Raw genomic sequence first — 22,645 nt, forward strand, 5'->3', positions numbered from 1 at the left:
TAGGCAAATATTTCATAATGTGGGCTCATCCAATTGGGCACCACGCCAGAGCCAAGCGCCTCAGGTTGGAGTGTGCTCCAATCAGGCGGGGCAGCCTGGGTGGGACTAGAGGGCTCCCGCTCTCCGCTCTCCACATGGGAGGCCGGCATTACTCAGGTGGATGACATCAAGGTGGGAGTTGGGCTGGCCCAGGGCTGGGAAGAGAGGACAGGGCTGTCCATCAGTCAGCCGGAGGCAACCCAGCGCTGAAGGGGGTTAAGGCCAGTCAGCATGTGTGGCTGTTAATGATTGCTACCCCACCAGGGACCTGTGAGTATTAAAGGAAACCTTTTCCCTATTCCTGAGTGTGAAAGGAGTCGGGACGAGCAAGCAAGCAGAGGCCGGCGAGTGAGTGGTGAGAGTGGTGATCTGTCCCCGTGTGTTTGCCTGGGTGGCTCTGGACCAGGTAAGGGAGCGCTGGATACACCCAGTCCGTCAGCTAGAACGGGCTTTTGTTACAGCCGGATACAAATTCTCAGCTTGGGGCCAGATTTCAGTATCAGGCTATTTCTTACAAGGGAATGTTGAGGGTTGCTTTCATCCAAGGGGGTGAACTACTTGGCACAGGAGCTGGAGATACAAACCATTGTCTGTCCTGATGCGGAACAATGGTTTTGTGTGTGGCCACCCTGTACATAAAGCTGGCTGGCTGCGTCCTCCCTCTCTGAGCCATTGTCTCCAGAGAGGGGCTTGGGAGCCCCGGGCAGAAGCGCCCCCGGCCTGCCCTCTCGCGGGCTGATTTCCTGGGAGCAGGCAGGAGGGAAGGCAGAGAGGCCCCACCAAAGAGGCTGGGATTGCTGTGGCTTGTCCTTCCATCTTTTTTTACTTAGTCAGGTGTGGAGAGGAAGAAGGTAGGACAGAACGGCGGGGGGGGGGGGGGGGGGGGGGGGGGAGGCGGCAGTGCAGAGAGCTGGCAGTGGGCCGGGAGTGCGACTCTCATGAAGAAGACAAAGTTTGTCATTTGGGAGCCAGACAAATCCAGAAAAAAAAAGAGGACCAATCTTTTGGGTTCGGGTGTCTCTCGTTCCTGTTCCTTTCTCTCAACTTCAGGTCCCTCCTTCCCTCAGCTTCCAAAACATTTGTGCTCTTTGACCCAGGCACCGTCTCCAGATAAGTCAGACTCCTGCAGGGAATGTGGACCAGAGTTCTGGGTTTTGTTAGAGGGGGCAGGTGGACTGTTTTCAGCTGATGGGGGTGTGTGTGTGTGTGTGTGTGTGTGTGTGTGTGTGTGTGTATGCTCAGCACGGCGTGTGTACTCATGTGTGCACATGTGACAAAAAATGAAAGCCTGATCTTTCTCCAAAGCAGAAATGTTGACTCCCCCACCCTGCTGCCCCGCTGTCCCCACCTCCCTTAGCCAGGAGCTCTTTTGTAGCCGTGCCACTTTCTTGGGACGAAAAAGGTTGGAGGCATAATGCTGATGTTAGGTGGCCCTGAAGGGGGACTGTTGGGTAGGAACGGAGCACTCCTGTGCCATCTTGAAGGCAGATTTGAGAGATAAGGCAAACCCAAGCCCCTGGTGGCTTTCAGCTGGGCGCTTCAGCTGCCGGGCTGCCCACAGGCAAACAGAAACCAGGCACAAGAAAGGGGAGGGGCCGGGCCCTGGACCCAGCAGGGCAAGAGCAAAAGCCAAGTTTCTGGGCATGTGAGCCAAGAAAGGGTGGGGGGGGGGGGGGGGAGTAGAGATGGGAGGAGCGGGGCCACTTGTTGTGCTCTGCCCTGTATTAAGAGAGCGAGCCGCAGAGGGGATCGGCCGCCTTCCGCCCTCACAGTCCCAGGGGAAGTGGCACGGAGGGCCTGGCACCCCCAGGCTGGGTGGACTTCCTGGGCATACAGCCTGTGCAGTGGGCCCCTCAGGCTCAGCAAGGCCTGGTTTTAATGCTCTGCTGTTGCCATCCTGACATTCTTAATCTTCGAACAAGGGGGCCCCGCGTTTTTATTTTGCACCAGGCCCTGGGAATTCCGTAGGCTGTGCCGTCCCCGGGCCCAGCCGGGAGTTGCAACAGCAGCACAGTGGCTCACACGCTCTGACAGGTGCAGGCAGCCGCACCTGTTACTCTGGTGTCACTTACCCGGACTGGCTCCTGTCCTGACCGGCACCAGTACAGCATCCTTCTCCCTTTCTCCTCTCCACTCCCCTCCCGAGAGCATTCTGTTCCTTCTTGTTGCAGCTTCCCTGCCTCGTCTTCCTTCAAGGCTATTGCATGGCAGGCGGGGGCGGGGGGAACAGGGTGGGGACAGTGGTCCCCTCTTTCTGTCTCCCTCTTCCCTTCCCTCTGCAGGCCCCCTCTTTTCCTTGGCTGGGGTCTAGGCCTGGGAGTGCCTCTCCCGTTCTCTGAGATCTTCCTCCCCTGTCTCGGCCTGGGTTATCAATGAACGCCCTCTGGCACCCGCTTCAAGTGCTGTTTGTTTAGGGACAGATTGTTTCCCTGTGACTACCACAGGCTCCAGGTCTGGGTGGTAGGGTGGGATGGGGGAGGCGCAGGGAAGGAGGACTTCTAAGCCCCCTGTCCTTGGTGGCCACTCCTCTATCTTTTCCCCTGTGTGCCTGCTCTTCCTGTTCTAAACCAAAGGACCCTGCAGATCACCTCTTTCCTCCTCCTCCCTCTGGTCTCTGCCAGAAGTTGGCCAATCCAAGAAGGAAAAGGAAGGCAGGGGAGGACCGGGCTCCCCCATTCTTTCCCCCTTACCACCTCTCCTCTCTGCACAGAGTGAGCTGCTGTGTAACCTTTCCCCAGTGCCTCCCCCAAGCCTGCCCCCAACAGGCTGTCGGTAACAATATTCCCCATCTTGGAGGGGAATCTCTTAATGTATATGCTTTAAAAAGTGATGGATTCTCCAAATCAATTCTGATGCGACTTTGAAATGTATCAAACTCTGGTGGTGGTGGCAGATTTCCCCTGCTTCTTGCTGTAGCTGAGGACTAGCAGGGCACCTGTACTCCCCTGAGGACCCTGAGCCCAGAGCAGCTGGTGTGAAGTGCATGTTCCAGAGAATCAAAAAATATTAGAACTGGAAGGTGGCTTGCAGAGACTCTGGCCCCGTGCTGTCCAGATAGACTGCTGCACGATGATAGAGTGCGCCATGGCTGTCTGTCCCGTGTGGTCGCCTCTGGCGACTGTGACTGTTGAGCCACACGGTGAGATGTGGCTAGCATGACGAGGAACTGGCATTTTAATTTTATTTCATCTTAATTAATTCCAGCGTAAATAGTCCCATATGACTAATGGCTACTAAACTGGACGGCACAGCTTTAGAATAATGCTACTTGTTTTATGCGATCCCTTTAATTTATTAATGATTATAACTTCAGCAATTGCCGAGGAATTATTATGTGCTTCCAACATGTGATCTTGTTTAACTTAACATCTCTGGTGGCACTCTGTTACAGATGGGGAAACCACTGCCCTCACCCTTTTCCGTAAGGATAACCCACACGCTCTCCATTCTTTGACTCTATGCGACAGCCTTCTTCAATAGTTCTCTAAGTCCTTTCCTTTCTAGATCCACTTCTCCTCTCTGGGATAGCAGGGGGAGCACTCTACAGCTGTCCTCAGTCCACAGAGGGGGAAGACGGCAATGACCTTCCCCAGGTACAGCCATTTTCTGGCCGTTCCACTGGTGGCCTGTGTTCCCAGGATCACTTTGGATCCTCCCTACAGCAGACAGCAATCTGGGGAGATGCCTCTGCCCTCAGAGCCCTTGGCAAGCTCCCCAGGCACATGGGAAGTTCCAGACTCCTCACTCCCAGCAGAAGGAGGTGTTCAGAATGTCCCACAATCCATCTGTGTCCCCCAGTCTAGGAGAGATGAGCAGCTGAGCCCTCCCTGGGGGGAGGGGCCGGCTTGGCTCCCCCAGGACAGGTGAGGGGTGATGCTAACACTAAAGCTTTGCTGCCATCCGCCTGCCTCTGCCCCCCCCCTTGCTCCATGCACCTCCCTGAGATGAGGGCTCCTCCCTCCCAGAAGCAATTGTCCAGGCCCCTGCTCTCTGCTCCCATTGATTTACTGCTCTCCTCTCCCCCAGACAAAGCCCCTGCTTCATAGACTCTTATCAGCGTGGGCTGGCCAGTTGGAGGGGGGAGGAGAGGAGGGGAGCCCCGGAGCATATGGAACCTGCCTTCACATCCCCCAGCGAGAGGGACCGGAAGCTGAGCCCTCCCGCCTCTCTCACTCACAGTTCCATCTCCCGAAGTGCGATGGCACACGTCCACTCCTCCCACTGCCTCTGCAACCACGGCCATCACCCATTCTGTTCCTACTGTGTGTGAGGTGCTGGCCAACAGCAACCGAGAAGGCCCAGGCGGTAAGCAGTTTGCATGCGGCCGCCCTTCCGCATCTCCGCACCTAGGCAGGTGTTGCCGGACTAACATTCATGGGTACCCCCCTGCCCCTGCTCCATGTCACACACAGTCCCCAGACCTATGGCCCACGGGCTTACAAGTAAGAGGGTTTGTGTCCTTTTATCCCTGCGTTCTCGCAGCCAGCCTGGTGGAGCAGGTGTCTCCCCTCTGAATCATGAAGCTTTGTCCCTCTTCTTTCCTGGAGACAAAAAAGGCTCAGATTGGACAAAGAACAGGAACTTTTGTCTTCTCTCTCCAGTCACTAGGGTTGGGACAACGGACCTCAGCTTCCCTGACTCTGATGTGGGCCTTGCCTTCCTCCAAATGCAAAGCCCAGACCACATGAGCTTAATTTATCCCCTTTGTTCTGAACCCCTTCATCTGTGTTGTGTACTGAACAAGGCCTACTTATTACCATTGGTTCATTTTTTTAATTATTATTCTTTTTTAATTTTATTTTTTTAAATTTACATCCAAATTAGTTAGCATATAGTGCGACAATGATTTCAGGAGTAGATTCCTTAGTGCCCCTTCCCCACTTAGCCCATCCCCCCTCCCACAACCCCTCCAGTAACCGTCTGCTCCATATTTAAGAGTCTCTTCTGTTTTGTCCCCCTCCTTGTTTTTATATCATTTTTGTCTCCCTTCCCTTATGTTCATCTGTTTTGTCTCTTAAAGTCCTCATGTGAGTGGAGTCATATGATGTTTGTCTTTCTCTGACTGACCACTTTCACTTAGCATAATACCCTCCAGTTCCATCCGCGTCGTTGCAAACGGCAAGATTTCATTCTTTTTGATTGCCGCGTAATACTCCATTGTATATATATACCACATCGTCTTTATCCATTCATCCATCGATGGACATTTGGGCTCTTTCCATACTTTGGCTGTTGTCGATAGTGCTGCTATCAACATGGGGGTACATGTGTCCCTTTGAAACAGCACGCCTGTATCCCGTGGTTAAATGCCTAGTAGTGCAATTGCTGGGTCGTAGGGTAGTTCTCTTTTTAGTTTTTTTAGGAACCTCCATACTGTTTTCCAGAGTGGCTGCACCATTGGTTCATTGTTGACACAAGGAAGCTGAGGCACAGGACGACTTGACCCTCCCCAGTTGCTGGATTGATAACTGAGAAGGCATTTGTAGCCTTGGAGGGTGTGGAAGGAGGGACATTAGTCTGGTTGCATTGTTCTCTGAACACTTACTCTGTCGAATGCTTTCCCTTGGGGTGAGGTGGGGTGGGACTGTTGTCTGGGACACCAGAACCAAATCTGCTGAGCTAGGAATGAAGAGAGCTGGTTCCAGTGACCTTCTGGAGGCTCGGAAGCAGACAGCTGGGCCGCCTCAGCTTCTGAAAGGTTGGGGTTTTGGGATTTAGCTCAGAGCCGGGGTGGGGGGGTGGGGATGGGGGGGGGGAGACAGTAATTAATTAGTATCCTGCCCCTTTATCTCGTGGGACTCTTGCTGACTGTCAGGAGAAGGCGGCTTGGAGGCTGAGGGAGGAGACTGGGGCCTTCCCCCTGCTCCCATCAGGCTTCACCACTCAGGAAAGGCTGTGAGGAGGGAAGGTGGAGCCAGAATGACAGTCCTTCCTAAATTTCCTTTCCCTTCAGCAGGGAACAAAACCAAAGCGTGAGGGCAAGGAAGGTGAGGAGCCCCAGGGAGCTGCGTTGCCCCAGTTCTCCCAAGTTGGGTCAGGCGTGGGGTGGAAAAGCGGGAAAGGCCCCTCTCGTCCTGCGTCCTGCACATCACAACTTCTGGGCCCAGAATCCCGATCTTGACATTTGCAAGGGCCATTGGTGTTCTGACAGTTAAGGAATGGCGACTTCAGGAATGACGTTCAGTAATTCATCAACCAGAAAGGGCAGGGGCCTGGAGTCCTGTGGTTCCCCCCCTCCCCCGTGGTGTCTTTGGATCTCTCGGGGGGGGGGGGGGGGGTAGGCACCGGTGGGGAGGTGAGGAGGGGGCGCTCAAGAGGCTCAGTGGAGGTGCTCTTTACCGACCAATAAGGGAGAATTTCAACGTTTTCATAACATAGCGTGGCTGTGCTGAATATCCACCCCGGTTATCTTCATTTTTCAGAAGATGAATGGAATCACATAAAGTAAAATCGTCATCGTCGTCGCCGTCATCATCAGTTTGAAGATAAGATAATCCAAGCTGGGGCACAAGATCAGAGTGAACACTCCCCGCAAACTTCCCCTCCCTGAGATATCCGCCGCTCCCCGCCGCACACACGCACACACGCACACACGCGCGTGCACGCTACAAACAGTGACCGGGACTAAAGAGCCCGCGAGAGCGCAACCCTTACCCTGCCGTCTGGGGCTTCTTTCCAGCCCAGGGCAGGGGCTCGGAGATAGTGCGGCGAGACCCCAGGAAGGACACAGTGGGGAAGGGAGGAAACCTGACTCTGGCCCCCTGATTTGTGATTTCCCCTCCATTGGCTACTAAGCCAGCTCATCTGCTTTCTATCTGAGGTAGGGGCCGAGCTCCGGTGAACATCCCCCAGCATTCCACAACCGGTCATAGTCAGGGAAATGTGTTTTGGCCCTTTGGGGTGGGGATGGGGGCTGTGAGGAGAGGCAGAGTTGAGCAGGAAAGGGGGCGGCCCGAGTCTTACCTTTTAGCCGCTCAGCCCAGTGGCCTAGCATTTCAGGACATTCCAAGCTTGCTTGGCAGAGGATGCCCTATTCCTGCCCTTTTGGAAATGACTGTGGCCTGGGAGGAAGGATGGTGCAAGGACAGAGAGGAGAGAATGAGTACCAGTGTGAGGCTGGCAGCTGGGTCCCCGGAGCCCGCAGAGCTGGTATTTTGCTCTGCAGGCAGCAAGCATGTGGAGAAGAGACAGTGCCGTGCCGAGGTGCTCCTTGCCACCTGCAGATCCCCAGGAGGGCCACCGGGGCCTGACCTCCTTTGGCTTCTTTGTGTGGCAGCAATAGGCCGGAGGACAGAGGGACTTTGGTGGGGAGAAGTTGGCTAGGGCAGCGTATTTTTCCTGAGGAATGATCGGGAGAGCTTCAATGGTCAGGCACACCAGCGCTGTTGGAACTGTAAACCGAGCTGGTTTTAATTGGGACAGAATGCCGGAGAAGATAAAGCTGCTCAAAAATAATGATGAGACATGGTGGGGGGGGAGGTGGGGAGCTGCAGCCAAACCTCTCCCTACCTTCCTCCCTCCCCCCCCACCCTCCGGCAGCAGCCGTCCCAGGAGTGTGGATGGCCTCGCTTAGAATTTGCTAGCTGGGGAAAAGAAGGAAGTGGGAGGGATGGGCCACAGGCAGCACCCCCCGCTTCCCCCACCCCTCACCCCATGTCCTCTCTCCATATAATGAGCTGTGATGCCAGAAGCCAAAGTGCTCTCTGGATGGGGAAGCCTAGCCAGGGCTAATTCTCTGTCAGCAGATTCTCGGGAGCTATGGAAATGAGGCAGCTTGGTGTAGGGCAGATAACCAGGAGGGGCCCAGAGGGTGGAAGGCGTTGAGTGTATTTTTCTAGTTGTTCAATATTTATCACGGTGGGAGCTCTGGGCGTCCAACCTGTGTGTGTGTGTGTGTGTGTGTGTGTGCTGCGCGCGCGCGTGCGCACGTGTGTGTGCACGTGTGCAACCATGCATGCCTACAAAGGGTCGCGGAGACTGGGGTTGAATTTGCTGCCTTTGACCGTGTAGTGCCAGTAGCCCTCTAGACAGATGCCGATGCTTGGGGAAGATGTTTGGAGACAGATCAGTACTGGGTTATCTTTGTAGTGAGGCTGTCACCAGGACCTGGAGACTGAGGGCGCCTCAGGAAGCAGGAAAGCCCTGCTAGGCTTCCTAGGAAAGCCCTAGGAAGGAGAGGCGGATGCCCGGCCTCTGCTTGTTGTAATTTACTGGTATTGGCACTTCTGGAAAGCCAGCCCCCGCCCCACTCGCGTAGCCTTCTTAAACCTGAATGGTATGTTTTTCCTTTTCTAGCTCCGGTACCTGGCATGTTTCTTGATTTGTTTCTAAGCAAATTAATCATCGCCATTATCTCTTATGCATAAAACATTTCACAGTTTGCAAGTGCCAGCTATTATTTCATAGAATTAGAAGGTACCTCATTTGCACACGAGGAAACGAATAACCAGAGAAGTCAGGTCACATTGCTAATTCCCGTTGGATCTTGGACTGAAAGCTTGGTGTTGCCCAATTCTCTTTTCACCGGTGGCACTGCCATTGGGGCCACGTTTGTAGGCACAGTGGATAAGGCGGCCACCCAGTGGGAGATCCAGGAGTTTAGGGATGTTCCTGCCTCCATCACAAAATCTGCTTGACTGCTTGAGATTCTCCCCCTTTTTGGGGGGTGGGAATCAGGAGGTCCATTTGGAGATGTACTCATAACTATTTGTTCCTGAGAAATGGAGGCCTTTGACATACCCCCACCAAAAAAAAAAAAAAAAAAAAAAGGAAAGAAGAGAGAAAAAATGAATCACCTATCCTTGTTTCCCTTTTAAAATATCCTGCACCTGGTAAGTTCTTCTTGACGTCTACCCTAAAATGACAACCTGTCATTCTGTGCAGTTTAGTGGTGAAGGAAAAGAACCCCAGCTAGGCATTCTGTGTGCCTGAACCCTGAGGATTTCAGAGCCCTCGACAAGCAGGGAAAGCCCCGGAGCCTACATTCCTACTCCCTTGTGCTAGCTTCACTGGGCATGGGAGAAGTAATTTAGCTTACAACTTAAGCAAAGCCTGTGGGAGGTTCCTGAGCTCAGCTTGAAGAGAAAGGGGATATTTTTTGCCTTCTAGAGGAAGAAAACTCATTTTCCCAATGCACCTCCACTCCCTCCTCCTATACGGAGGAGCTTAATTTTCTTCCCCTCCTAATGAAGACGGATCAAAGCCAAGCTGTATATTCGAGGGGGAGCCAGGCAGGGGAGCTGAGTGAAGGGGCGAGGGGGCAGAGACAGAGCTTCTCTCATGGAGAGGAAGTAATTAATTTTAAGAGAGAGCAAAGGTAGGGAGGCCCTTGGTAACAGAATGTCAAACTCCAAATGCAGGTGGCTAAAAATTAAGTCGGAGCACGGAGGGTTTCTTTTGTTCGTTCATTCATTTGCTCGTTGGTCCAACAAATATTTATTAGGCGCCTACTGTGCACAGGCAGAGACCTCAAGCTGGCACCAGAGGAGGGCCCAGATTCCCACAACCATAGCAGGGCTCAGATAATTAGGCTGGGCCAGAGAGAGGTGGGATCTGGCAACCGAAGGCTCTTGTCACCATTTGCAAAAGTACCGCTAAATGGTTGAATATATTGACCGTTTGGATTTAGGATTAGTTGCCTCAACATCAGTAGCTGTTGAACCCAGCTCTCGCCAGCCGGCTTGTCTTGTCACAGTTAAATAATAATGTTGTCTGCTCGCTTTTGCATTCACTGATTGCACGGTTCTCTGAGCTGTGACCTCGATCCAAAAAATTAGATCCGCCCTCCCCTTTTAGTGTCTGTTGTGACATCACAGAATTGCCATAACAACAGACTATGATGTCAACGGACTGCCTGATGCTGCGATAAGGGACCACGCTGCTCAGAAGGGATTCTGTCATCCGAAGGCAGAAATGGAATAATATGGAAAGCCAGAGGAACTGAAATTTGATATCAAAAAAGAACAAGTTGGCAGCATAAGCTGACAGCGGGTCTGGAGCCTCCCTTGCTGGAGCCCTTTGTGAAGAGCCAGGGCACTTAATGAGATTGATTGCAGAGTGAGCTTGCCTGGAGGCAGGGGGTTGGAAGAGATGACCTTCAGAAGGCCCTTGCAGTCCCAGGACCCTCAGACACCGAGGGCATTAGGGAAAGGGGAGATCTGACTGTCTTCAGCCCCCGGAGAGTTCAGGGAACTTCAAGGCGATGCAAACCTCCTTTGCCCCTGAGCAGATCCAACAGTCGCCAGCTGGGATTTATCATATGGCATCTGGGAAGATTTTCAGAAGTAAACACACGGTGACCCCCTCTGAGCCCTGTTTGCTGCCCTCTTCCTCACAAGCTTTGGAAGGAAGCTTTCCTTCCAGTTCACCAGAGCAAAGAAGCCAGGTCCTTGCCACCAGCTCTGGCTCCCCGTGCCCCTCAGCTGGACCCCAAGCGGAGGGCAAGCCAGGCGGGGCTGGGTCCTAAGAGAGCACGTTTGGGGGGGGGGGCGTTTGCTGCGCAGAAGCCCCCCTCGCTGTGCCCTGTCTGCACCGAAGTCTGGGAAACTTAATCTCAGCTTCTAGGCAGTGGCAGCAGCCGAGCCTGGAGCTTCTTCTAACCCTCGTGCCCGCGGGATCAGAAGGGTCTCTGCGAAGCACGTGGATTTCAGCCCAAGGGCCTGCGTTCGGGGCTGGGGGTCGGGAGGCAGGAAAGACCGTCTTCCTGCAGGCCGCGCAGATGGGAGTGCGGCCCCAGACGGCTCCGCCCGCCCGGCCACTCTGTGTCCTTAGCTCAGGGAGGTCGGACTACCTGGAACTTGTACACCTGCTCGGCGCCCGCCCGCCTCTGTTTCAGCGTTTTCTCCTCGGGGACCCGGACCGGGAGGCTATCATCCCTGCTCATTTATTCTGCCTCCAGCACTCAGACGGCAGCATTCGGGCTGGATGCTAGGAAGCCACGGGCCCCCCAGGGCACCTGGGCACCCCCTGCCACCACCCGGGGAGAGCCCCTCCCCCTCGCCTGGTGCCGGAGCCGGGAGGAGGGGGAGCCAGCCGCGCCTGCCTCGCGCCCTGAGCTGGCCACCGGGACCCGGAGGACTTACTTCTCAGAGGGATGGTAGGAGCAGGGTGGCTGGCAGGTCCTCTGAGGCTGCCGAACAGGGGACAGAGCTGCCAAAAGGATGTTGAAGTTTCGGGCTGATCGGCGGGTCAGGTAGGGATTTCTTCAGTGGCCGGTGAGCCGAGTTCCGTGAGCGGGCTGATGGGTGGCTCGCTGGGTCGGGGGCTTCTGAGCGAGGGCCCTGCCAGACCTGACCTGGAGAAGGAAGAGGAGTTAGGTCAATGGCTGCTGCATTGCAGTGCTTGTGAAGGGGAAGCTATTTTGAAATTGGTAGCGCCGGGATGGAGAGAGGACGTCATTTGTAGGGGTTGCTGGGTAGGAGAGTCTGGGGCAGGGAGCAATTCGCTGTCCCTTGAGAGACCTGTGCCGGCTGACAGCAGACTGTGTGCGTGCGTGTGTGTGTGTGTGTGTGTGTGTGTGTGTGTGTGTCTGTCTGTCTATACCAGTGTGTGTGGGGAAGGTTCCGGCCGTTAGCACAGGGAACATGTAGCGGGCTGGACGTGGGAGGTGGGGAGCAGGCGCTCTGTGCCACCGGGGAAAAGCAGAGATCTTGGCACCTCGAGGACCTTATTTTCACAAACTGCTCGCCTCCCGATGGGGGAGAGGCAGGGGGCAGGGGGGACTGCAACCAGTCACCCTTCCTTGCAACGACGCCCTGCAGTTGAGGAGAGCATCCCTGTTGGAGGGAGGAGGGAATAAAGTTTGAGACGTGGAGAGCAGGTGAGCAATATGCTAGAGTTGGAACCGAGTCCTGGTGGACACTGGCCAGATTTAGGGTCCTGGCCGGCAAGCCCAAGCTGCAAAACCCTAGATTTCCACATAGACGGTGGCCACTGCTCACCGGGCTTCTCTGCACAGGGCTTTGGATTCTATCTGCACATGGCTGGTTTGGGAGCCGAAAAAAAAAACCCACCGTTTGTTATTATCTCTAACTCCAGCAGACAGCCCAGGGGCTGAGATTCCCGGACTATTGAAGAGGGATCTCCATAAGGTTACTTCTCACGTGGAGTGGAAGGGACCAAGCTAGGCTCTCTTTCCTCGGGGGCCGGCTGGGGTGCCACATGCCAGGCAGCCCTGGCTGATCGCTGTCAGAGTGCTCAAGTGGCCTGGTGTCAGGACCCCCCCCCCCCCAAGCCCCAAGCTTGGCATGGCTTCAGCAGGCGCTGTCCAGGTGCCTGCTTCTTGGGGCGGACTGAGACTATTCTGGGCTCTCACAGCATCTCTCACGAGGGATGAGTGAAGACCTTAAAACTCACCCAGTCCCCCACTGGCTAGATGCTTGGATCCTACAATGTTCTTGCCAAGTGGTCCCCTGTTCGCAGAAGCCATCTTCAATGGCTGCCATTGGTGGCTTAGACCCACAGCACCAGCCCCCCTCTAAGGTCTATCTGCTACCCTTTTCACAGACTGTCTGTCTCCCCCAGAAGCCACCAGGAAACTAGGCTGACATTCAGCCAGCCAGAGAGCCACAGCAGGACTTCCCCAAGGAGCCTCCACGGCCCTGCTCCCCATCTGCTTCTGCACAGACCCCGTTTCCTAGCAGCCTGTCCTCCCAGCACCCCAGCCCACCCCAGGCCCCAGCATCCCTTAATTAGATGTGACTGTGGAGCCGGCACTCACCTCGATGCCTGACGGTCCCCGGGGCCTCAGTACATCAAGTGGCCCCTTAGATGCAGGGACCCTGGACTGGAAGCATGAGTGGGTCCCAGCCCGAGCTCAGGAATGGAGTTTCTGGATCTCTGGTGTCACGTAAAGCAAGAGATGCAACATAAAACAGGAGAGAAAGGAGTCCAAGGTCACAAGGGAATTCTTTCAGCAAATAATGAGTGAGCAGTTTTTATGTGGGGCACGGGCAGGAGCAGTTCCTGGGAGAGAACCTGCCACACACAAAACCTTGGCTGTTGGAGACTCCTGCCCCCCCCCCCCCACTCACTTACAAGCCCAGGGTCACCACTGAAGGGGTTAAGTGGGACATATTTCCAGCCTCAGCGATCTGTGTAAGTAGTTAGCACTGACTAGTGAAAGGTGTCTCCCTACCCCCCACCTGACTGCAGCTGCTTTTTCTGCAGCCCAGCCCCCGAGCCTGCCTCTCCTGGACCCCACAGACGACAGAGGGACCATCTCCCATGTGGCCATCGGGGCCCTGTCACTGCCTGGGGCCCACCCTTCCTTTAGCTTGTGTCTCTGCCTTCTCCGTCTTTATCACAACCTCTCTCTTTTTTGCCTCCACAGCCACAATGAAAGACGGAACACATTTCTGCACCCAGTGACTGGCCAGGTCCCAGAAGAAAACAAAAAATTTAACTTGAAAACGTATGTCTGCCCCCATTGACTGCTTGACCTTTCCAGCCTTCCCCACCCCCGCCCCCACTGCCACTTTGCAGCTGGGAAGGGGAAAGAGGGGGTGTGGAGAGCAGAGGGAGTTAGGGTCTCTCACCTCAGTCCTGAGGAATGGAAGCTTCTAAGGGCCATCCAGCTCGTTGACCTCACCCACTTTTCCCAGTGTCTCCCAGATCTCAGGCTCGAGGAGTGAGATAGTTTTGAGGTGGGCGTATCACCCAGGGGCCTTTGAGGGAGGTGCTGAGGGAAGGTGATATAACCCTGAGAGCCAAATGTGAATTCCTCTCGGCTTCCTCTGTGGATCTCGGCTCAGTGAATGGAAGGAAAAGAAAGATCATTAAATGACTCTCATATCCACTGAGGCATTGTGTCTCTTCAGTTAGAAGGAAAAGGAGTTCCAGAGTCCTAAGGTCTAGATTTTTAAAATAAGTTTACAGGAAAGAAAGAGGAAAATGCCCAACCAAGATTACTGGCATGTGGTCTCAGAAGAGCGGAAGGAGCAGCTGAGGTGACCTCTTGATAGCACTTAGGGGATGTGATTTTGTGCTAATGCTGGAACAGTGGGTGGCAGGGTAGGGAATACAGCTAGGGCCCTTCCATTCTTTCTGGGTTCTGACCAGTCCCTTTCTTCTGTTTTCATCAACCTGAAATCAGATCGGCCTTGGACATGTCCAATAAAGCAGGTGGAAAACGCCCGGCTATCACCAACAGCGACACATCCAACCACAACATGGTGTCCGAGGTCCCCCCAGAGCGGCCCAGCGTCCGGGTAAGTCTAGCCCCCAAGGCAAGCTGTCAGGTAGGAATCCTAGGAAATATGCTAGCCTGTCCAGCTGTTTCAACAGTCTCCAAAGAGCAAGTGAGGTGATGCAAGAGGGGTAGAGCACAGGAAGGGAAGAGGGGTCAGACCGGAACCTTATGGAAGATCAATCTCTAGACTGGGGGTTCTCAACCTTGGCACTGTTAGCATTTGGAGCCACATAGTTCTTTGTGGTTTGGGACTGTCTTGTCACTGTAGGATGTTAAGCAGCATCCCCAGCCTATACCCGTTAGATGTCAGTAATACCTGCCCTATGACAACCAGCGTCTCCAGACGTTGTTAAATGTTCCCTGGGGCACAAAATTGCCCCCTCCTCCACCTATTGAGAACCACTGATCTAGGGGGACGGCAAAAGAGGAATCATTCTTGGAGGAGATGCCAATTGAGAGCTCAGAAAGGAAGGAGAGCCTCAGGAGGAAGAAGTAATCCAGACAAGAATGTGGCACAGAGGTCCAGTAAGATAAGGGCTGAAAGCGTCCATGGGGCGTACCACTGGAGAACCTGACAGGTGGTGGGATGGGGGCAGAAGGCGAGCAGGAGAGAGCTAAAGAGGAGATGGGAGGGCAGACAGACGATGAAGAGTAGAAACTAGTCTTCTAAGAAACTGGACAGTAAGGGGTAGTACAGTCATATAATAGAGTGCTCTCCAAAAATTAAATTGCACTAGACCTATGTGTATTAATGAGGATAAATCTCGAAAATGTAATGTTGGGTAAGAAGCAAGTTGCAGAATATGAAAAACGTGCTATTGCTTACGTAAAACGGACACAAAAGTGATATGGCATATGTATAGGTATATTTGTAGTACAAGCATGTAACCACTGCCAAGCTGACTAGTTTTGGGTCAACAGTTGCCTCTAGGAAGGAAGAAAGGTAATGAGATTGAGGAGGGGCTCAAAGGGAGTTTCAGCTGTATTTGTCACGTTTTGTTAGAAACCAACAAAGTGGTGATTTATTCTCTGCTTTTCTGAAGTGTTTGAAATATTGAAATGTACATATCTGTAAAGAAACTTCACTGTTAGGGGGAATGAGGGGTAGGAGACAGAATCCAGAAGATATGCAAGATGGCAGGAGGTCTGCTTGGTCCATCTTGTTTTGTTTTGAGATGTGCGAGCAGAAGGGGCATGGCCCAGTAGATGGGTTCAGGAGGAAGGGGACAGCCGTGAGTCTCATTTCTGTGGAGACAGAAGTCCGATGCAGAGGTGCTGTTAGCCTGCATAGGGAAGGGGTACTCCTGAGCTACACGGGAAAGTCATGTGAAGCTAGGAGGTGGGGTGTAGAAAGTTAAAGACGTTCCCATCTGACGTCCTCAAGTTCTACACGGAGGTAGGAGGTAGGGTTTTCTGCAGAGAGTGGGGTGGGTGGAGAGGCAATGAGGCTTGAGAATATGCCCAAGGTTTGGAGAACAGGAACAGAGGACCACGAGGGGAATATGAAATGTTGTGTGATGATGTCGAACGGTCAACTGAGGTCACAGACTTGACTCTGGCTGACTCCAGTCCACAGTTGTGTGTGGTTTTACTCCAGCACCACTCCCAGACTGGCCGTGAAAGCAGGGAAGGCAGACGGTTGGATTAGCCTAAGGTTGAGTGGTGCTGGGAAGCCGTGGCATTAGCCTAAGGTTGAGTGGTGCTGGGAAGCCGTGGCAGAAAGATAAGGAGGCGAGAGTATGGAGGGTTTGGCAGGAGAATGGCTGAAGTGGTGAACTATGGGAGTGGCTTCTAGGCCACAGAGAGGAGGTGAAGCTATGGCAGGTGAGAGCCTGAGAAGCAAGGGAAGGATTTGCGGATTTGCTTATTCTTAGGGGAGTAGGTGATTCAGGTGCCTAATCTCAGCCTTTATATGTGGATTTTTACTAGTAAAGTTTAGAAAACAATTTTATTCCCCAGATTGGGGTGTGCTTTGTAATAAATCCCAATTTCTTCTTTCCTTTCTTCTGCAAGTATTTGCTAAATGTTTATTGTAGCCAGATACCTTGCCGGGCTCTGGTGACGAAGAGATGAATAAGATTCAACTTCCTCCCTACAAAGAGCTCAGAGTTTGGAGAAGGAGCTGGAAAGCCAACAGTTCCATTGCAGTGTGACATGCTCTAGACTACAGGAGTGGACAGACAGGAGGGGCAGCTAACTGTCCCGGGGGATCCAGGAGGTTTTGTGGAGTAAGGGGGGTCTACACTGGGCTTAAAGGATGAGTTGGGATTTGTTAGGGAACAAGGGAGATCCTGATCCCTCTGTCTTCCATGGGTCATGAGCAAAAGCAGGCGGGATAGGAGAGAACCACCAGGAGTTTGGCCTGACCGCAAGGGACCTGTTGGGTAGAGGGGCAGAAGGTGGGTCATGGGCCCGGCGACTCTTACAGACCTGCCTTGTGAGCCATGCTAAGAAATTGATTAGTCTTCTAAGTGGTGAGAGGTAGTAAGAAACGTTAAGAGAGCGTCATGATTACCCTGTTTTAGAGAAGTAACCTGACTTGTTCCAGAAGGTGCATAGCAAGGAGAGATGACGACCCGACAGGAAAGAACCGATCCGAGAACCATTAGGAACATAGACTCACCCACCCGTAAATGTGGGATAAGGAGAGGAGGGAGGAGGGAACGGTGTGAGACGGTTCAGAGTTCTAGTTTGGGCAAGTGGGTGGATTGTAGTACCATTCACCAAGTGAGAAATACAGAACAGGCTTGGTTAGGAAGACAACAGGCTTGGGTTTGCATTTACTTCATCCTGGCTGGACAACCTGTTACAAAATGGACCAGGGCTAGGAGAGAAGTCTTGGGTACAGATTAGGGAATTTTCAGCCCATTGCTGGTAGTCAAGGCAATGGGTATAGATGAGATACATAGACAGCGTGGAACAAGAAAAATGAGAATTTTAGAAGTTTGGTCAAGGCCCACCAGTTGAGTAAAGGTGGAGATTGAGAAGGAGCGGCCACAGGTGGAGGAGCTCAGAAGAAAGAATACTGTCACAGAAACCAAGAGTCGCAGGAAACAGAGAAAGTAAATGCTCTCCAGGGTCTTAGGATGATGGCCTAAGACTGAGCAGCCTTAATTCAATGACATTGCAGCTGCCACTTCAGGAAAGAGGTGCAGGGGGGTTAGGAGTAAACGCGAGGAGAGGATGTCAGGACTCTTCCCACGAGAATATTCCTGCAGGGAAAGGAGGGAAAGTGTTACCTGACAACAGGCAGTGGATGTAGAGTTGAGGGGGGATTCTGGTGTGTGTGACAGAGAGAGGTGGAGGGAAGAGAGACAGACAGAGACAGACTGATGCCTTAAGATGGAGAGGACTGAGCCCATGTGCCCAGGAGAAGCAGCCAGTAGAGAAGGAAAAGTTGAAGACAGATTTGAGAGGAGATTATGAATGAAGCAAAGTCCCAGGAGATGGCGGGTCGAATGTGTTAGCCTTGAAAAGGAGGACGACACCTCTTTTGACATGGAAGAGAAAGAGGGGATGAGTGGTGAGGACAGTAATTTTCTAGGTAAAAGGGTGTGAAATTGAGGAAGTGCATGTCTGATCGCCCGATTATCTGTGTGTTGGCGGGAGGGGAGCCAGGTCCACCGCGGGGAGGGCAGAGGGGGAGCTCACGGGGCAGGGAGCAGAATGATGGCTCATGAGCCGAGCTGTGCTTGGGGACGGTGGTCTGTGGTGGCCTCATCTGTACTGCAGTGTGCTTCTCCTCTGCCAGAACCGTACTCTGGCAGTGAGTGCAGGGAGAGGATAATTTGATTGCTCGGGGATTTTGAGTTTTAGAGAAGGTCAAGCAATGACAACGGATGGGGTGTTTTGGAGGGTAGCTGACCTATTCCCATGTGGGGCCTGGCCTTCTTAAGTAATTTTTTTAATTTTTTTAAGTGTTTGTTTACTTTTGAGAGAGAGACAGAGAGCAAGCGAGGGAGGAGCAGAGAGAGAGAGGGAGACACAGAATCCGAAGCAGGCTCCAGGCTCTGAGCTGTCAGCACAGAGCCCGATGCAGGGCTCGAACCCACAGACCGCGAGATCATGACCTGAGCAGAAGTCAGATGCCTAACCAACTGAGCCACTCAGGCACCCCTGGGCTTCTTAGGGAAATAGATACGACCAAGAGGCAACTGACGGATCCAGAAGAAAAGGGGAGGACTGAGGAGCTGGAGATGCCAGTGGAGTAGAAAAGCCGATGGTGTTGAGTAATGGGGTGACCAAGCCCAAAGGACAGGAGGGCGTCAGGAAGTCGAAACCTCAGAATTGAAGATGTCAGTGGTGAAGGGGCCTGGGTGCGACCAGGTCAAAGGTGCGGCCATGGGAGTGAGTGCTGGGGTAGAAGCGAATGGTTTTGGAACTGAGGACCTCTCGGTACTATCAGGTCAGGGCAGTGGGTGGGTCATCATCAGGGACAAGGTCACGGTGATGGCAAGACTTTGAGTGAAGGGGATGATTGGTACCAGAATCCTAAGATTCTGAAGGAATGATCTAGAAGCTGACAGTGATGAAAAGGGCTAAACAATGGAAGATCAGGGGTGCTTCCAGAGTGATTATTGCCAGCATGTGGAAGGGTGACAGTGTCCATGTGGCAACAAGGAGCCAGGAGAACACTTGTGTATCCTCCCTGCTCTGTGCTACGTCGGCCATTCGAGAGGGAGCAGGACTCTGACAGGATGATGACATCGGGAATGCACTTGTATTTGGATGGGTGCCAGAAAGCTTCACAAAAGAGTTGGGGAGTCAGGACAGTAGAAGAAAGCCCGGGGGCGAAATGAAAAATCTTACTTTCTCTTCACAACAACAACCACAACAAAACCCACACCATTGTGAGACGGGTCGGACTGATTTTGAGCCCCATTTTAGAGATAAGAGAAAAGCAGCGAAGAATTGGACAGCTGTGCCCTTGAGTGAGGACAGATCCAAGAGTCCCACCTGGTCCTCTTGGCGTGACGAGTCCCCCAGGCGTGGAGAGAGATACAGCTCCCACCGAGGGTAGCTTCCGTTGCAGATAGAGCAGAGAGGAGGACAGGAAGAAAGTCAGGCCTGCTTCTCTCTCGGCCTCCCCAGGCAACCCGAACATCCCGCAAAGCCATCGCTTTTGGGAAGCGCTCACACTCCATGAAGCGGAACCTCAATGCACCTGTCACCAAGGCGGGCTGGCTCTTCAAGCAGGTGAGGCCTCCTCTGCCGGTCCCCCCACCATGACCGCCGCTCCCATTCCTCTGTATTTCTGAGTCCCTGCGTGATTTGGTACGTGCTTCCGTATCCTATTTTTGGTATATCTCTGTGAATCTCCTAATTTTATAAAGACTCAGAGAAGTTGAGTGTCTTCCCAAAATCACACAGAAAAATTAATGTCAACTACGGGAATCCAGCCAGGTCTCCCGATGGGCAGATGCAATGACTTTGAAGTACGCTGGGTCACCAACCCCATGAGAGCGCCGTCTGGCTCATTCTCAGCAGGTCCCTCTTGCTGCGCTAAGGGGACTGTCATTAGTCTAGGGGTCCGCTAATTCTTCCCAGTTTGACCTTGCCACTCTGCCTGACTGCCCTCTGCCCACGTATCCTGGCTCATCTCTCACCCCTTTTATCTTCCCTGGGAGAGATGCTGAGGCCCAGAAAGACAGAACTGGAAGGTCACGGGCAATAGTCCAGGGTCCGTTTCCTGCGCCCGAGGCCTTAAGGGGGTCGGCTGCCACTGGTTAGTGGCAAAACCGCAACCAGAGGCAGGATGTCCTTATATAATTCGTGCCGCACACCTTCCCCTGCATTCCCCCTCCTGTGCCCAGCTCACGGTCCCTCCCGTCTGTCTCCACGTGTCCCACAGGCCAGCTCCGGGGTCAAGCAGTGGAACAAGCGCTGGTTCGTCCTGGTGGATCGCTGTCTCTTCTACTATAAAGGTGAGCTTCGCTTCCACTGGGGCTGGCAGGGGCCACAGGAAGGCAGGGCCCACTCTTGCTTGTTCTGCCAAATCATCGGGCTCTGCTTCGGGTGGACGTTGGTCAGTGGGCCAACGGTGGCTGGGCGGTGGGGGCGGTGGGGGGGGGTGGGGGGGAGGGATATGCAAATATGCCCCGTAGCTGCCGGCACCTGTGGGTCCTGACGGTGGGATGAAGACAGAGCCCGCTCGCTCACGCGCTCGATCACGTCACATTCAACAGTACTTCCCGGGCACCCTCGAGGTTTCAGGCAGAGTCCTAGGTCCGGATGGAGGACACAGTGGGTGACCAGGAAAGTCATGTGACACGCGGTGAAGTCCTGGGGTGGGGGATGGGGTAGGAACGGGACGAAGAAGAGGAAGGTCCCTACTCACTACTAGGTGAGGTGACCTACCAATCGGGGCTTGTGTGTGGAGCTTCCTCCTGTCGCCCTGTCGTCCAGTCTGTGGGGGCAGAAATCGCAGTGTTGTTCACCGCTGTCGCCACAGCGCCTAAAACGCTGCATTATGGCACATGGTAGGTGCCCAGTGTTGAGTAAACGAACATCCCCCAGCTTCTGTCCTCTCCGTGCACCCCTACACTCACTCTCTAGCCTCTCAAAAACAGAAAGAGAGAGAGAGAGACCTAATAACTTTGGTGAGGCAGCCTCCAGGAAGTTATTTTTAAAATACGTACAGCAACGTTGTGTCAGGGAAGGCACCTTGGGAGCTAGTGAGGGCTGATGACAGCGACGGCCCCGTCACGCTGACGCGGGGCCACAAGAAGAGAAGGGTAAAGTGATTTTGCAGCAGGAGAGGCTGTTTCTTTTCCTCCATGCCCCAGGAATGGCAGAGCCCTGCCTCCTCTGGGCCTCCTGGGGGCAATTCAGTGAATCATTAACTTGCACAAACAAAGGTTGTACCCAGTGACCCTCCAGAATGCTGCTGTCCCTGTGCCCTGCGTTGCTGCCACCTGAACCCGAGGAGAGAAATCAGGAAGGGGCTGCATATACAGGATCCAGTCACAGAGAAAACCCCAAGACGGAGGGAGAAGAATCCGCCAAGACTTGGTCCCTGGCGCTGAGCCTCTGGGACCCAGGGCTGACTGGAGCCAGAGTATGAACGAATATGAAGGAAAGCCAGGCCCTCTGCAGACAAGAGACTCTGGGACTGGCGTGAGGGTAGAAACTTAAGAGCTGTGGACTCAAGAGGCACTGTGATGGGGGCCACCATCCACTGAGAGATGCGCTCAAGAGACCCCGTAAACACTGGCCTGGGGACTACCAGGCAGAAGGCCATCACCCCCAGGAGATGGCAGCCTCTGTTTCCCTGAAGAAGCCCTGGGTCCCCGGCCCTGGGTCCCTCCTGATCCTTTGGCTTAGCCCTTCCTCTGCGTACCATGCTGAGTCTGCATAGGAAGCTGGACCTTAAGCCAAGTATCTTATCTAAGTGATGAGGAAGAAGAGAAGGGGAACCCATGAGCGTATAATCCCAGAGACCCCTTCTGAACCCTGAGGGTTTTGCAGGGTCTCTAGCCTGACTCAAGAGCTATCCTAGGGAAATGGGGAGAGGCTTGCCAGGGCCTCAAAGTTGCCCCCCCCACCTATTCCACAGAGCACCCCCACCTTCCGTGGCTCCTGCTGACACCTGGGGGCCTGACTAGCTAATCCATCAGGCTCCTTTGGAGATTCGGGATGAATTATGTAACAGCCTGGCTGTTAGCCTGATCCGGGGAACAGAGGGCCAAGAGGTTACGCAGGGGCATGTCTTCCTGTGGAGACATGGGGGCCATAGAGGGGAAGGCAGACCCCTGTCAGGAGAGGACAGAGCAAGCTGCTGGGTGACTGGGAAAACCTTGGAAACGGTTACCCAGAGGAGCCTGAGCCGAAGAGGGGACTATCCTCTCTGCCCTGCCCGATCCCATTATCATCCATGTGTATCCCTGTCGGAATTGTCTTGCTTGCAGAGTCTCTATAGACAGGAGAGTGGTTAAGAATGCCTGCTCAGGGGGCACCTGGGTGGCTCAATTGGTTAAGCGTCCGACTCCGGCTCAGGTCATGATCTCACGGTTCGTGAGTTCGAGCCCCGCGTCGGGCTCTGTGCCAACCGCTCGGAGCCTGGAGCCCGTTTCAGATTCTGTGTCTCCCTCTCTCTCTGCCCCTCCCTCGCTCACGCTCTGTCTCTCTCTCAAAAATAAGTAAACATTTAAAAAAAAAAAAAGAATGCCTGCTTGGGAGTCAGACTTCTTGGGTCCAAAGACCAATCCACCACTCTCTACTTAAGTAACCTGGGACCAATTACTTAACCTCTCCGCTGTATCTCAGCCTCCTTCCCCAGAAAATGGGGTAGCAGCAGGACCTTTTCGTGGGATTGTTGGTACGGTGAAATCCTTTAAGGCAATTAACTTAGAACGGGACCCGGCGTATAGCAAACCCTCCGTAATGTCAGTCGTCACTTATCTGTTTACCCTAAGGTAA

General features: G+C 53.6%; 1 protein-coding gene and 1 long non-coding RNA gene across 19 annotated transcripts in view; one reads left to right on the forward strand and one right to left on the reverse strand.

Annotated features, from left to right (window-relative positions):
- Positions 1-22,645, forward strand: part of PLEKHA6 (pleckstrin homology domain containing A6) — a 143,217-nt gene that overhangs the window by 85,584 nt on the left and 34,988 nt on the right. For 16 of the 17 annotated variants that reach the window (XM_019432601.2, XM_019432637.2, XM_019432614.2 and 13 more), the window contains exons 4-7: positions 13,370-13,450; positions 14,132-14,246; positions 19,319-19,423; positions 20,079-20,151. In XM_019432601.2, coding sequence (XP_019288146.2) covers positions 13,370-13,450; positions 14,132-14,246; positions 19,319-19,423; positions 20,079-20,151 — 374 coding nt within the window. Of the gene's footprint in view, positions 1-11,115; positions 11,231-13,369; positions 13,451-14,131; positions 14,247-19,318; positions 19,424-20,078; positions 20,152-22,645 lie in introns of those variants that run through there. The other variant, XM_019432718.2, reaches the window with a different exon arrangement.
- On the reverse strand, positions 4,952-20,646 carry LOC109257006 (uncharacterized). 2 transcript variants are annotated; one of them, XR_008424567.1, is made up of 7 exons: positions 20,585-20,646; positions 13,575-15,472; positions 12,758-12,876; positions 11,121-11,332; positions 7,003-7,100; positions 6,383-6,539; positions 4,952-5,730 (listed from the first exon to the last, which is right to left on the reverse strand). It is a non-coding gene; the product is annotated as an uncharacterized LOC109257006 (long non-coding RNA). The 2 variants fall into 2 exon arrangements; XR_008424568.1 differs by having other exon boundaries at positions 13,575-13,785; positions 20,585-20,624.

Source organism: Panthera pardus, unplaced genomic scaffold, assembly GCF_024362965.1.
Source record: "Panthera pardus isolate Hobbes unplaced genomic scaffold, ASM2436296v1 HiC_scaffold_21, whole genome shotgun sequence".
NCBI classification, from domain to species: Eukaryota; Metazoa; Chordata; class Mammalia; order Carnivora; family Felidae; genus Panthera; species Panthera pardus.